Source organism: Heloderma suspectum, chromosome 1, assembly GCF_057233095.1.
Source record: "Heloderma suspectum isolate Gila_16-S chromosome 1, 16-S_ref, whole genome shotgun sequence".
Taxonomy (NCBI): Eukaryota; Metazoa; Chordata; class Lepidosauria; order Squamata; family Helodermatidae; genus Heloderma; species Heloderma suspectum.
Genome location: NC_139458.1, coordinates 367,441,539 through 367,456,397, shown reverse-complemented (window position 1 = coordinate 367,456,397; position 14,859 = coordinate 367,441,539). Strand labels below are relative to the sequence as shown.

At 44.8% G+C, this 14,859-nt stretch overlaps 2 protein-coding genes across 5 annotated transcripts in view; both read right to left on the bottom strand.

The window, feature by feature from the left end:
- Nucleotides 1-4,491, bottom strand: part of MTR (5-methyltetrahydrofolate-homocysteine methyltransferase) — an 80,374-nt gene extending 75,883 nt beyond the window's left edge. For 2 of the 4 annotated variants that reach the window (XR_014786804.1, XM_084828206.1), the window contains exons 1-2: nt 4,304-4,455; nt 727-938 (exon numbers count right to left, since the gene is read on the bottom strand). Coding sequence is in view for 3 of the 4 variants with exons in the window: in XM_084828206.1 (XP_084684332.1) it covers nt 727-938; nt 4,304-4,358 (267 nt within the window). In the remaining variant the exon portion in view is untranslated. Of the gene's footprint in view, nt 1-726; nt 939-3,849; nt 4,044-4,303 lie in introns of those variants that run through there. The other 2 variants (XM_084828208.1, XM_084828207.1) reach the window with 2 other exon arrangements.
- Nucleotides 4,492-13,012: 8,521 nt separating this feature from the next.
- Nucleotides 13,013-14,859, bottom strand: part of ACTN2 (actinin alpha 2) — an 81,842-nt gene continuing 79,995 nt past the window's right edge. The window contains exon 21 of the mRNA XM_084819412.1: nt 13,013-14,206. Within this exon, the coding sequence (XP_084675538.1) occupies nt 14,048-14,206 (159 nt within the window). The 3' untranslated portion in view covers nt 13,013-14,047. The remainder of the gene's footprint in view (nt 14,207-14,859) is intronic.

The window sequence follows — 14,859 nt, the reverse complement described above, 5'->3', positions numbered from 1 at the left end:
AGCTCACTGGGTGGCTTTGGGCCAGTCACAGACTTTCAGCCCAACCCCTCACAGGGTGGTCGTTGTGAGGATAAAATGGAGAGGAGGGGGAGGATTATGTATGCCATTTTGGGCTCCTTAAGGAGGAAAAAAGGTAGGATTTAAATGTAATAAATAAACTCTTCAATGGACAAAGGACCTTACTGCCCTTTCTATATTTGAACATGCAGCTTGCTACAGACAGTAGTGTCCAGACACATATTTGGATATCATAAATTGATATGTATGCCTGAATATGAAAGAGGTGTCACTGAATATGTTTCAACTTAGTCCCAATCCCCTCCCCTCATTTTTTGAATCTGTGAAAGAGAAAATCTAATATAATAATAATAATAATAATAATAATGATGATGATGATGATGCGAGGGTAATCCAGTTCCATTCAAACTAATGAAAGCTTTCCAATCCAATGTAATGGGATATGAACTAATCCAATGTAATGGGATATGAACAAGACGTTGTATCTCTTTTCTACTGAACTAATAGAAAATACGTAACAAGCCCTCAGCAAATATTTCTGTACACACCCTGGTCTGCAGGACAGTTTTTGAGCAAAAGTACCCACAATCATGATTATAGTCTACTCTAGACCATCTGTAAGTGAATCTCATAATCTTTCATTTGCTTCAGAGAAATAAATACATCCTTTCCATAAAAATCCTAATTAAAAAAAAAACACATACTGACCTTATGAATTTTGCAGATTACATCAGGCTGAGTTATACTCAATAGGTCATTGTTTCCCTTTAGTGATTTGAGGTGATCCTTAAATTCTTGACCTCTAAATTCCTCTTCTGTCAAGGTATACTGTTGAATCATGGTCCCCACGCCTCCATCCAAAACCATAATGCGCTCCCGCAAAATTGATTCAATTTCATCCTTCAGGCTTTTCTTGGTAGCTGCATTAGGAACAGAGACAAGTTCTGAGGAATATGTATTCAAAGCAGTCAACATCCTCTACCGCGGGGGTGCAGAAATTGACAACAATTGTGAGAGGAGCTACATAGCACACACACACTTTCAAGATACACACCATTCCTTCCAAAAATTAAATGAGCTTCCCCTTGAACCAATCAATTTGAGAGATGGACACCCCACAGGAGCAATCACTGACAGTCCCATCTTAGCAATGCTTACTCTGAAGTCTCACCAAGTTCAATTACACTTAAAGTATGCTTAAAATATAGTCTTAGAGAACCATGGGCCAAGGTCCAGTTCAACATCCATACTGGAGTACAGAGTTTACACTACATCTAGCGATAACATATTTGGGACGTCCATTGTTTTCTATGTTGAACTGAGGGAATGATGAAGAATACGTGTATATTTGATTGAAGATACATATATTCAGCTCGTGGTGTAGAAAAAGTCACCTGAAAACAATGTTATTGTATACGCACGGAACCTAGCACCAATATTATACCTTAGCTCAGTTCAGGCAGTACAAATCGTATTGGCCCTGCTTTCAGCTTGAACTGCTATGCAAGGGACTAGAATGGGCTTAGCTAAAGCATGTGGGGATCAGATATGTTCATGCAACATCCTTCAAAAAAAAGCTCCATATGTATGTATTCAAAAGTTAGAAAGGTTGCTACTTATTTTAGACTAACACCAATCAAATAACAGACAGGATTTTGAATTATCTGGAATCCTTCCACAGGCAAAATATAAGGAGAGTTAAGTTCTCCCTATATAGCAAACAAAATAAACCATGAAGACTACAGTCCTGCTCACATATCCTTAGGAGTAGATCCTGTTTAATTCAATGGCACTTTCTTCCAAGTAAACATGCATAGGTTCAGGGCCCAAGCATATTCTGGGGGGCCCAGGACAAACTTGCAACATGAGCAAGTTCCACTCACATATCACAATCCAATCCCATACATACAATCTTATGATCTGTATTTAAGGCCAGACATGGCAGCATAGTGTGTGAGTGTGTGTGCATGCACATGAGAGAGAGAGAGAATCAGACATTCACTCACATATTTTGGGCCTGTAAATCCTCCCAGTAGCATTGGGTCCCACTGTCCCTGGGATCAATGTCCCTGATTATTATGGTACTTTGTCCCTCTTATCAGCTGTCCCTCCCTCCTGCCTATGCACAAGGAACTCTGGGACAGCATGTCACATTTGGAAGCACAACTATCTCTGTCAATGTACAAATTGTAGTTTTAACTGCACAAGCATAAACTCTCTATTCTAGAGAAGGGTCAGGGCCAGTAACACATCATACAGAATGGCCACATTCACATGTAGGGCTAAAGCATGCTCTAGTGCTACTAACAGGAATTAATCCATCCAAAGTGCCAGGCTGACATGCTTCCCCTCTACTTCTCCTCCCCTGCTCCCCAATGTGACTGGGAGGAGGAATAACCTAGGCTTCAGCTTCATTTTAGCAGATTCCTGGCTTGCTGTTACATGCAAACCAGAAATTGTGGTTTCAAATACATTCTAGTTTGCTAAACAAACAATGAAAGCAATCCAGGGTTTGAAGTTGGTTTGTTTAGCAACTGACTAGAGTTTATTTTAAACCACAATTCCTGGTTTACATGTAACAACAAGCCAGTAATCTGCTAAAGTGAAACTAAATTCTGGTTTATTCCTCCTCCCAGCTGTGCAGAAGAAAGAGAGTGGTATGCCTGATCCTGATGTTTTGTGTGGACACATTTCTGTTCATGCAGAGAACACTAAATTATGGTTTGGCGTTATGTGCAAATTCACCCAATGTGTTTGTTCTGCTCTAACACCTCTTCTGATTTACTCCAGCTAGTCTCATGAGCTCTGGACAACAGATGAAGAGCAATATATTTCCATAAGCATCCTTAAGCGTGATTTACAATTAGGCTCATTTCCACCATCCCCTCACAGTAATTGGAGCCTGGGTTGGTCCTAGTAAAGTGTACCCCCCCACACACACACACACTTCGGTCCTATAAAGGATCAGACTTCAAATAGTATAACTTTCAGTAGTGTGGACTATTCAGTAGCCTTCACTTTAAAAAGCTTGAGCTTAATTTTATTCCTCATATGCATATTGCTATGACTATGCCAAAGGGCCAAATTCTACAAGCACTTGCAAGCCTGCTTGCTTTTGAGTAGCTTTCAGGCATCACAGGGGACATCTTCCACTCATAAGCCTCTCGTGTTTTCCCACCACTTCCTCCGTCTTTTCCCTTATCACAAAAAACCCATCAGGGAGAAAAAGGCAGAATAGCTGTACAGTGTAGCACTAAGAGCCCCTGTCTGGAAGCTCCCACGGAGGCAGCAGTGGAGGTTAAGCAGTAGTTTTACTGGTAGATATGAAGAATGCACCAACTTATTTACATTTTGGGCTATTGCCCATAACTATTAAAACCACATGATTTAGAAAAACAACAACCTGCCAGTCCTGATTGACCAGAGACCACTATCAAGCTTCCTCTGTGCCTAACGTTCCTTAAAAAATACCATCAGGCAAAGTTCTCCCTCAAACCTCTTAGCCATGCCAAACCAAGGCAGCAGTCTGTCGGAACCACGTCTCATCCAAAGTAAACGGAAGTAAGCCACGTTGCACGTGGGCCGCACAAAATATATGTTGATGTATTTTCGTTTATTGGGCAACAGGAGATACACAGAAGGCTGGAAGCCTCGCAACGGCGTCTTGGGGGTGTTCCACTCGCTGCTATTGGACGCATGTATGCGAAATATCCACTGATTCCTTGTCCAGCTTAGCTTGCTTCTGCATTGTTAAATCAGCAAGCTTTCTTGCATCATGTTCCGCGGTCCAGTACCGCCACTACTAAGGGGAGAGAGATACGAGAAACCGACCAGTGTAAATCGAAGACAGGATTACGTCTTCCGACTCCTAACGCAGCTCATCCGACTTCGGTAAGGGGAACTCTCACCGATTACTTTCGTTCATCTTCAGATATTCAGTCGCAGCATCAGCGCCTACTCCCACCTTGGACCTCTGAAGAAGTGAACTAAAACACACACACACAAGTACAACCACTCCGGAGTACTCCGCTTGCGTGGAGCCCGCCATCTGGCGTCCGCGCCAGCCCCGCTATAGCAAGCGCCTTCCCGGCGACAAATCGCAAGAAGCCTGCCTTAGCGGTCACTAACGCGGGGAGGAAGGGGAAAGCAAACGCAGGCTGCCGGAGCGCCCGCCCGCCCGCCCGCCCGCGCCCCCGACCCCGACCCCGACCCCGGGAGAGCCAAGCTCGGATCTTGGCACGTCCCGAGCCCGCGGGCCCTCCCGCGCCGCTCCGGGAACACGCACCGCTCGCCTGCTGGCTCGCGAGCTGCTCGGCCGGCTCGCGGATCGTGGGCGACATCCCGCTTCGCCTCCCGCGCCCGCGGCGGGAGAACCCCAACCCTGCGGGGGGGACGGCCGTGGGCAGGGCAGAGAGCGCGCCTGCGTGCGCGTCACCCGAGTGCGCAGACGCGGAGGGGCCTCGCCGAGCTCGTCCCCTTCGCAGCAGTTACGCGGGTCGGGGAACTATGGCCGGGCGGGCGCGGCGCGGCGCGGGGGGCCGTCTGGGCCGCATCCCTGCAGGCCGGCGCGGCCTGCTTCTCGCGGTTGAAGACTCCCTCTTTGCAAAGCCGCTCCTGCATTGCCAGGAGGCGCGCGCGACCCCTGTCCAAGCTTACGCGTGTTTTATCCACGGAAACTCGCCATCTGATGTTCCGTCTCTGGATGTGTATAAAAAGTAGCGGGGGGGGCGGATCTTGGGGGGGGGGCTTCCCCTTGCGCCGTTTCCCCAGTGAAATCTCTCCCCCCACCCCCGCTCGACTGTTCGCCCCGTAAAGGAAAGCACACCGGGGGGGGGGGCGGGGAGTCATTGTAGGGGAGAAGAATTAAAAATCCCTCCCACAGACCCGCGGACCTAATCCAAATCGCGGGAGGGCTCGGCCGCTTCTTGTGAAAACGGAGAGGCGGCCCCGTCGTTTTGTGTACTTTGGCGTCGAGTCCCTGAAATGACCAAAGTCCTCAACTTGAGGCCGGCCAGGGTGCTGCGGCGTTAGCTTTCGCCCGGCTCCATCGGATGCAAATGACATTTTATGACATTTAGAGTCTTGCCTACAAAAGCTCATGCCGCATGTCGCTTTCAGTTGCTCACTACATATGTATGCGATGCTTACTATTAAGCTGAGAACAGCATTGGCCCAGTACTCCACCCCATCGAGTTAACATTCTTTTTCTTATGCACGGAATGCTGGGAAGCTACGCCAGGAATGGATTTGTGTCTTAACTGATCGAACAAATGAGTCCCTCTTGCAGAACTGCCCTTGCAAGCCTCCAAGCAAGAGGTTTGATTGGCAGCCAGGCAATTGGTTGAAGCCTAAAACTTGACGGCCAGCAGAAGGTAATGCTGGCCACAACACTGGAAGGTAGGGACAGGTCTGCTTCTAACTGCCTGTGCATTTCCCCCTGTGTGTCCACAAATAAACTTCTACAGAAGTACTCTTTTTAAATTAAACCTTGAAAATTTAGGGAAGGGGCCTCTGATCATCTTAACCGTAGCTCCAGAGCCATATGAAGCAGTAAAGACAAAAGTGTTTTTTAGTATGTGGCCTTGCCACTAAAATTGGGTTCTAACGTTACCTGGCTAGTATGGGAGCTGCAGCAGCTCTGCTCCTTCCTGTGTCCGCTGGGTATTGTGAGAAGCCCTGGACCACATGGAAGGAGCCGGACTCAACCCTTGGAAAGCTGGATTAATGTTGGCATGAGGAGACACAGCCTGGGCTTATCCCATGTCCGAGCAGTGTATGAAGAAGTGATGCTTCTGTGGCCCCCACACCCTGAGGGCTGCCCATTCTTAAACAGCATGGGCAGCACACTCATCTGGTGCTGGGAGAGAGGTTTCAGTGTGTGTGTGTGTGGAGGCGGGGGGATGGAGGGGTCTCTTCTGTCCTTAGAAAGTCAGCACCGTGAGGCTTGGCAGCCAAAAGCGCTACGCTCAAGACCGTATCGTGTATATGTCTTACTGCCAGATATTTGCAGTTCACATTGGGGAAATAATATTGCCCTCATTATTTTCTAGTGCATGTGTACAGAACCTCAACCCCTCTGGGGGTCCCAACCCAGCCCTCCAAGGTTCCCCAGAAGGCCACCCCACCCTTTTCCCCCACCCACCAATTGTTTGGTGGTTTCCTGGCTTCCGTGCAGGTTTTTTCCCCTAAGGGTTAGTTGCTGGCAGGAAGAGCTTTAAGCTAAAATATACTGATATTTTGGCCCTGCCCATTTTGCCCTTGGCCCCTCCCACCACTGGAACGCAGCCCCCGACAGCTTTTCTGAAATGGAATTTGGCCCTCAGGCTGAAAGAGGTTCTGCACTCCTGTTCTTGTGGAACATCTCCTTGGGGCAGCTGCATGAACAAACTCCGTGTGGGCCGTTGTGATGCCCAAGGCTGGCAAGAACTATGGCTTTACATTACGCCTGCTACAGTCTACCAGTGGTGTTGTCTTACTCTGTTTCATTCCTTTCATAAGGTGCCAGCCTGTGTTAAGGTGTTAGCTCAAGCTTGCCTCTTGCACATATTTTAAATTAAGACACACAAATCCACAATAAATTAAGTCTGTTTGCTAGAAGGTTGTTATTGGATGAGTAGATAATACGTCATTGGCTCCACTGTGTAAAACTCCAGGCTTCTCACTGTGAACTTGCATCATGTTTATTAGTTGGCTTAGGGCGCAATCCTATGCATGTTTAGACAGAAAAAAGCCCTAAAACGCTCAGCATTCCCCTGCCACCAATGATGGCTGGGGAATGCTGGGAGTTGTAAGACTTTTTTTCTGGCTAAACATGCATAAGATTGCACCCTTGTTTGTTAAATGTGATAATAGCAAATGGCTACTTACTTTGCAGAGCAAGATCTTTCATGGTAGAGTTGAAAGCTGGCAAGTATGTAGAAATCCACTAAAAATGACATTTCTTCCATCATACAATCATAGAATAGTAGGGTTGGAAGGGGCCTACAAGGCCATCGAGTCCAACCCCCTGCTCAATGCAGGAATCCAAGTCAGAGCATCCCTGACAAATGGCTGTCCAGCCTCGTCTTGAAGGCCTCCAGTGTGGGAGAGCCCACCACCTCCCCAGGTAATTGGTTCCATTGTCGTATTGCTCTTACAGTCAGGAAGTTTTTCCTGATGTTCAGCCGGAATCTGGCTTCCTGTAACTTGAGCCCATTATTCTGTGTCCTGCACTCTGGGATGATCAAGGAGAGATCCTGGCCTTCTTCTCTGTGACAACCTTTCAAGTACTTGAAGAGTGCTATCATATCTCCCCTCAGTCTTCTCAAGGCTAAACATGCCCAGTTCTTTCAGTCTCTCTTCATAGGGCTTTGTTTCCAGTCCCCTGATCATCTTTGTTGCCCTCCTCTGAACCCTCTCCAGTTTGTCTGCATCCTTCTTAAAGTGTGGTGCCCAGAACTGGACACAGTACTCCAGATGAGGCCTAACCAGTGCTGAGTAGAGGGGAACTAGTACTTCCGGGGATTTGTAAGCTATGCTTCCATTAATTCAGCCCAAAAGAGCATTGGCCTTTTTTGCAGCCACATCACATTGTTGGCTCATATTCAGCTTGTGATCAACAGCAATTCCAAGATCCTTCTCGCTTGTAGTGTTGTTGAGCCACGTATCCCCCATCTTGTAACTGTGCATTTGGTTTCTTTTTCCTAGGTGCAGAACTTGGCATTTGTCCCTATTAAATGCCATTCTGTTGTTTTCTGCCCAGCGCTCCAGTCTATCCAGATCACTTTGAATTTTGTTTCTGTCTTCCAAAGTATTAGCTATCCCTCCCAATTTTGTGTCATCTGCAAATTTGATCAGCATTCCCTGCACCTCCTCCTCCAAGTCATTCATAAAAATGTTGAAGAGCACTGGGCCCAGGACTGAGCCCTGCGGTATCCCACTCGTTACCTCTCCCCAGCTTGAGAAGGTCCCATTGATAAGCACTCTTTGAGTCCGATTCTGTAGCCAACTGTGGATCCACCGGATCGTTGTTTCATCTAGCCCACTTGGAGCTAGTTTGCTCATCAGGATATCATGGGGCACTTTGTCGAAAGCTTTGCTGAAGTCGAGGTATATGATGTCTACAGCATTCCCACGGTCTACAAGGGAGGTGACTTGATCAAAAAATGAGATCAGATTTGTCTGGCAGGACTTGTTTTTGAAAAATCCATGTTGGCTTCGAGGAAGCACGGCATTGTTTTCAAGGTGCTTCCAGATGGATTGCTTTATGATCTGCTCCAGAATTTTCCCAGGGATTGATGTCAGACTGACTGGTCTGTAGTTCCCAGGTTCCTCCTTTTTACTCTTTTTGAAGATAGGGACAACATTAGCCCTCCTCCAGTCATCTGGCACTTCCCCCGTCCTCCATGATTGCTCAAAGAGAAAAGACAGCGGTTCTGAGAGTTCTTCTGCCAGTTCCTTTATGACTCTAGGATGCAGTTCATCTGGCCCTGGAGATTTGAACTCATTCAAAGTAATGAGGTGTTCTTTGTCCATATGCCTGTCAATCTCAAGTTGCAATCCTGCCCCTTCAGCCTGTACTTCGCCTTTGCCAGGGGGGTAATAGACCCTCTTTTGGGAGAAGACTGAGCCAAAGTAGGAATTGAGCACCTCTGCCTTTTCTTTGTCATCTGTTATCGTTTTGCCATCCTTATTTAATAGCTGAACCACCATTTCTTTCCTCTGCCTTTTACTATGCACGTAGCTGAAGAAAGCCTTTTTGTTGTTTTTAACATCCCTTGCTAACCTCAGCTCATTCTCAGCTTTAGCCTTCCTGACGCCATCCCTGCAATTCTGTGCTATCTGCCTGTACTCTTCCTTTGTTACTTGGCCTTCTTTCCACTTCCTATATGTGTCCTTTTTTGTTTTCAGGTCATCCCTAAGCTTTTTGTGAAGCCACATTGGCTTCTTCTGTTGTCTTCCACCTTTTCTTCTTGTTGGAATTGCTTGTGATTGTGCCTTGAGAATTTCCTTTTTTAAAAGCTCCCACCCATCTTGGACTCCTTTTCTCGCTAGCATCGCTTGCCATGGGACCTTACTGATCATTGTTCTGAGTTTATGAAAATCAGCTTTCCTAAAATCCAGGGTACGCGTTTGACTACACTCGGCTTTTGCTTCCCTTAGAACCAAGAACTCAAGTACAACATGGTCGCTTTCCCCCAGAGTTCCTGTAACTGCTACTTTATCCACTAAGTCATCTCTGTTGCTTAAGATCAAGTCAAGGATAGCCGATCCTCTAGTTCCTTCCTCTACTTTCTGTAGGAGGAAGTTATCTGCCACACAAGTCAGGAATTTCCTGGAGGGGCCATGTTTTGCAGAATTTGTCTCCCAACCAATATCAGGGAAATTGAAGTCCCCCATTACTACTACATCATGCTTCCTTAAAACATTGGCTATTTGCTTTTCAAAAGTTTCATCCTTGTCTTCTCCTTGATTGGGTGGCCGGTAGTAGACTCCGACCACCAGGTTTCTTTTATTCCTTTTTTATTCCAGGTTCCTTTTATTCTTTGCTCCATTTATTTCAACCCAGATGCTCTCGATGGGGCTACCAAGCTCCTCCTTCTGTATTTCATCATGTGACCCAACAAACAGTCTATATGGTAGCCTTCCCCAATGGTTGTGCTGGCTGGGGATTATGGGAGCTGTAGTGGAACAGATATGGAGGGCAACAAGCTGGGGAAGGCTGCTCTGTGGATATTCAGAATACATACATGGTCCTATTCCAGAAGAGCTAGTTATTTTGTGGTGGACAATCACCTTTACAAAATTTAATTTGTCAGTTTCAGAATAGATTTAGAAAACAGAAAGAATGGGCTTGAATGACTGATGTCAGATTTGTTACTGATAAATGTGAACATATATGTGAATGAAAGGAATACCTCATAATCAGCAGTAAGGAGATTCCACTTATTGGGACTGATGTTGATGTTTATCATAAGAATGCCATGTGGCTGTAAAGGAGGAGCATTGTATATCATTTTACCAGTATTTGCAAATTAAGAGCTTTGATGATACAAAAAAAATAGCAGTAAGAACAACATTACAGACTGCTTAACTAAGCTTGAAGTACTGGCTATGATTAAATGTCAAGGAAACTGTAGTGATGATTGGGTAACCAAAGATTGTCTAGGTACTAAACCATGTAAAGCTAAATGGGAAAAGGATCATAATAAGATCTCAGATGTTTGGAGGTTCTTGTCCCTTGGCATTTAATCAGTGGAGGCTGGTGGCTCCGATAGTGGGGCAGTAAATCCACTCCGGGTTTCAGTGAGAACTCTAAAGGAGCTATCCAAGGTGGTCATCTCCTTGAATAGCTCCTTTAAACTCTGACTGGTTCTGGCTGAAACCAGAGTGGATTTACCACCCCACTATCGGAGCCACCAGCCTCCACTGTGTTTAATGTCTGAATCTTGAGAGATGCTACTCATTAGAAAACACTGACCTAGATAGACGGTCTGACTCAATATGAGGCACCTTCTTATGTTCTTCCTTTTAAAGGCAGAACCAGCTGTTATAAGGCAACATTTGCCTTTTAGCGCTAAGGCAGGGGCAGGAAAAGCACATGCAAGAGCTGCTGCTTAATCCTTTCTCGGCCTACTAATTCTCTTCTTCAACCCCCCCCCCCGTCTTTTTATTCTCAGCTGCCTCAGAGATTGAAAGTAAGTCCAGCTGAGAGAAAAACAGCCTGGGAGAATCAGCAAGTGGCAAATGGTTTAAGCATCCACCTATCTGCTGATTCTCCTGTGCAGACATTTTCTTACATTGCAGCCAAATGTGTTTGAGAAGTGTTTCCCAGGATCATATGTAGTTTTGTCCTATTAAAAAAGGGAGACACAGCAAGGTGATAAACATCGTATTGCGAGAGAGAGAGAACAATATTAAATTTTTGCTTGTGTTTCTTGTCTAGAACTCCAAATCTCATTTGCCCTGCGGTCTTGGGGGACTAGAAATCTCCATGGATCAGAAATCACTTGTCAAAGGCCATTTGCTGTTAGTGCCAGCAGGCTTGTCGCTGTCATGGAGGATGGAAAATGAAAAAACAGCTTGGCAATGCTATGTTCATCAGCATTGCTAATGTTTTTAATAAGGCAAGACATCATGGATGTTTCTGCTGCCCCCATCAGCTATGTGTAGCTCACTGTTACGCCAATGACAACAGATGGAACTACCTTCTTGTTAGCATGCCCACGCTTTTGTACTTCCTTGCAATAGGGCAATTGAGTCCTATAGGACTGAAAGGTAAATGGGAGGCAACTGAACTGATCTTTCTGACAAGACTGGAGTGTCATGTGCAAACGACTCATTCAGCACAAATCCAAAATATTCCATCACAAAGACGGTCAAACAGCAGTGGAAGCTGGTGGGATAAATGCAGGTGGGGAAGGCAAAGCTGGAGACCAAGGGCTGTTGTAATACCCCACTGCATGGCTGCAGGAAGTCTCTGTCCCAATGGGGACCTCAAGTCCACTCTGCAGTTACTTTGCTTGACTTGGACAAAGGGCCAGTTCACACGCAATGAGAGCCATCTTGTAAGGGAGGGGTACAGAGCCCACAAGCATAATTTGGCTCGCTAAGCCCCGCAGCGGAATCCCCACTATTATCTCTGATCTGAGATCCCGTATATTGTAAGAATGTTGGTGCACCTGCTGGTAGGCAGTGTTCCCATGGAAGCTTCCCCTGGAGCTGTATGATTTGCATGACTGCAGCTGTGTATTTTTGAGCCATTACAGTTGTGCAAATTAGAGCTGCCACATATATGGAAATGCCAGTCTACACAAATGGCACCTCCCTAGGAGCAGTGACCTGCAAGGAGCCCAGAAATAGCCCCACATGCTCCCCAGAGCACTCATGTGGCAACAGCTGGCTCATATGCATCCCTCCTAAATATAGGGCAATTACAGGAAACTTAGCATTTGCCATTTATTGCACACCCAACACGCCACTGAAGATGTAACCTAAACAGAAGAGAGAGATAATGGCCTTTGCCACATATACTGTCTTCCCAGAAGCTACAAATTACAGAACCCCACCCCTGTAGCATTTCTTAGCGATGGCATATTGATAGTGGCCTGGAAGCACTTTATCCTGAGTTGGGTGAGGAAAATTTTCTGTTGATAGTTGCAGATACCTCTAATATTGTACTTCTGTCTTAAAATCAGGTGGATCATATAGTGTGTATAACAGGAACCTAGACTAACACTCAAAACTTACTAAGGGCTTTTACTGCAAATTCTGAGGCCCTCATCAAGACGGGACTGGCATAAGAGCTTTGCATAAGAAATCCAACTTACTTGAGAATAAGCCACATTACATTCAATAGGACTTCTGAGTAAATATTCAATGACTGGGCTGTTAATAACTATTTGCCATACTTGAATTTGATCCTTATGGTGGCTAACCTGCTCTCCTTCAAGGTAGGCTGGCCCTGAGCCAAGAGTATTGATGGGAAGAAGTGCAGCAACACACCTTATAGTCACAAACACACGTTATAGTGACACGTGGAGGGCCTTCTCAGCGGCTTCTCCCAGTTTATGGAACCTGAGGCCAAGGGAGATTCATGTCTGTTGTCCTTCTGCCATCAGGCAACAACATTTTTATTCAGTCAGGCTTTTGGCTTTTCAGCTGACTTGTTTGCTAAAGGAGGTTTTAACTGGTGGGTGCTGTTTATTTCTTTTTTATATATGTGGTTTTCATTGTGTGTTCAGTTGATGTTTTAATTATAATTTTGTATTTTATCTTATTAGCCACATTAAGCACTATTTTTAGTCGAAAGGCAGGCTATACTTTTAATAAATATTAATTATAAGCTTTGCACTTCCCATGCAAATGAAATAAGTAAAAAGGTGGTCAGGTGGCTTGTTACGTATAGCCCACTAAAGCAAACCATCAAAACTGGGATAGAGAAAAATGGGAAAGTCACCACGTTTTGCATTTTAGAAGGTATCTTGAATGAATCTCAGTAACTGAGTCCATATTAAGGTTTGAAAAACAGACTTTATTTAGTAGGCACATTTTAATAGTACTGGATTGTACAGCTTTTGTTGCCATCTGTGAATATTTCCATTTTCTTGCATTGTTTTTGTTTTTTTCTGTGACTGCTAGGCTTCAAGTAAAAAAGTTTATTGCTCTACAGGCTGCTGAGATGAAAATAGTTAATAAACGACCACACAAATTGCATAGCTGTACTAAAAATGGACATTCAGCATTAATCAACACCAAATGCAGCAGAACAATGAATACGGCAGAAAGCAAACTTCTTAACACTGACATATAGAGCTTCGCTGTCTGTCAATTTTGTGCCCTATCAGTTGCCAAGTTAAAAGCCAAGTATTGCTATTAAAGTTGTGGTTATACATCATCATCAGTCTGTTGGCAATAAACTCCTAAGGTTCAATTATATTGTGCTAACAAAAAGCCAAATTGAGATTCAAATTACAGCTTCACATTAAAAAAAATAGTTTCAAATGATATTAGCTATGTTATTTGTGTGATTCATTTTCTTCTTTCTCTTGTATATGCAACTCCACCTGCAGAAGCATACAAAATCTGGTATCTGTAGATGAGAGCATTACCTTGGCATGAAAGCAAAAAGGAGATACCCGGAGGGACATCACAGAAGTCTCACATAAAGCGTGAAGAATTCTTACAGAAAACATTTCATGAATATTAAAGCTGTGTTGGTTTTGATTTTCAAAAGGGTTAGATACTTCATTTTTCCTGAGGCTTCCTAAATTGACACTGAGAGAAATATCTCTTTTGTTCCCCCCCCCCCATTAAAAACAGCAACCAGTAAGGCGCTGGGCCGCTGCAGTCTGTAACTGTATAAGGCTGACAACGTAAATACAAACAACGTAAAAACCTATCAAAGCCACACACTTTATATGGTATAGTTACTTACTGAGTGAACGTGCTAAGCTCAAGAAACTTATTTTGAGTCAGCTTGCCAATTTTTTCAAGGAACAAACTGGAAAATAATATATATTTTAATTGCTCACAGTGACCATATAGCTGGTTAGAGGTCACTTTCACCATACAATGCTGATGAAAATGAGGTATAATCCAGAGCTCCGGGAACAGCACCTGGACCCTTGTAGGCTGGCATTCTCTTGATGCAGTACTGAGCTTGTTCAGGGGGCAGTTCTCGAACCAACTCGTCAGCAAGAATATAAGGCTGCAAAGATTTAAAAAGAATTTGTTCAGAGGTTTTCCTGTAACTGCTCACAATTACAAAATATACTTCATGGTGGCAAGAATATGGGATTGGGTAAAAACCCAGGTAAACTTTGATGTGCCATAGATCCGCCTTCCCAACATGGTGCTCTCCAAATCTGTAGACGGTCCAACGCATCTGGAAGCCACCAGGTTGGAAAAGGCTTTCATCTTGTAGCTTTTCCTACCAGATATGCTAAGTCGTTTCTACGTATTTACAGGGCTGTGGTATACCAGTTTAATATACTTGTTTTCCACTCACACGACACACGCAACTCCCTCTGATCCCGTGGAAGTCTTTATTGGGGGGGGGCGAGTAGTGGGTAGATGTTGTGCAGCACTCTAAACAACATTGTGCTTTTTTTCATTTTCTTCTTCCCATGTTCACAGCTTGGTGTTTAAAGGCCCAGATCCAGAATACAACAATCTGTGATGGTATGCTCTAAGAATCTCTTGTCTTTAATTAAAACAATATCATGCAAGTTTCCAGTCCACAAAATTGTAGAGAATAATGAGTGGGCCGTTCCTGCTGAATGGTTAGAAACTGGAGATGGCTGGAGTGATTGAAATAGTAGGAAGTCTGCACTGAAAATAGCTCCCAGCCCCTGCATCCTT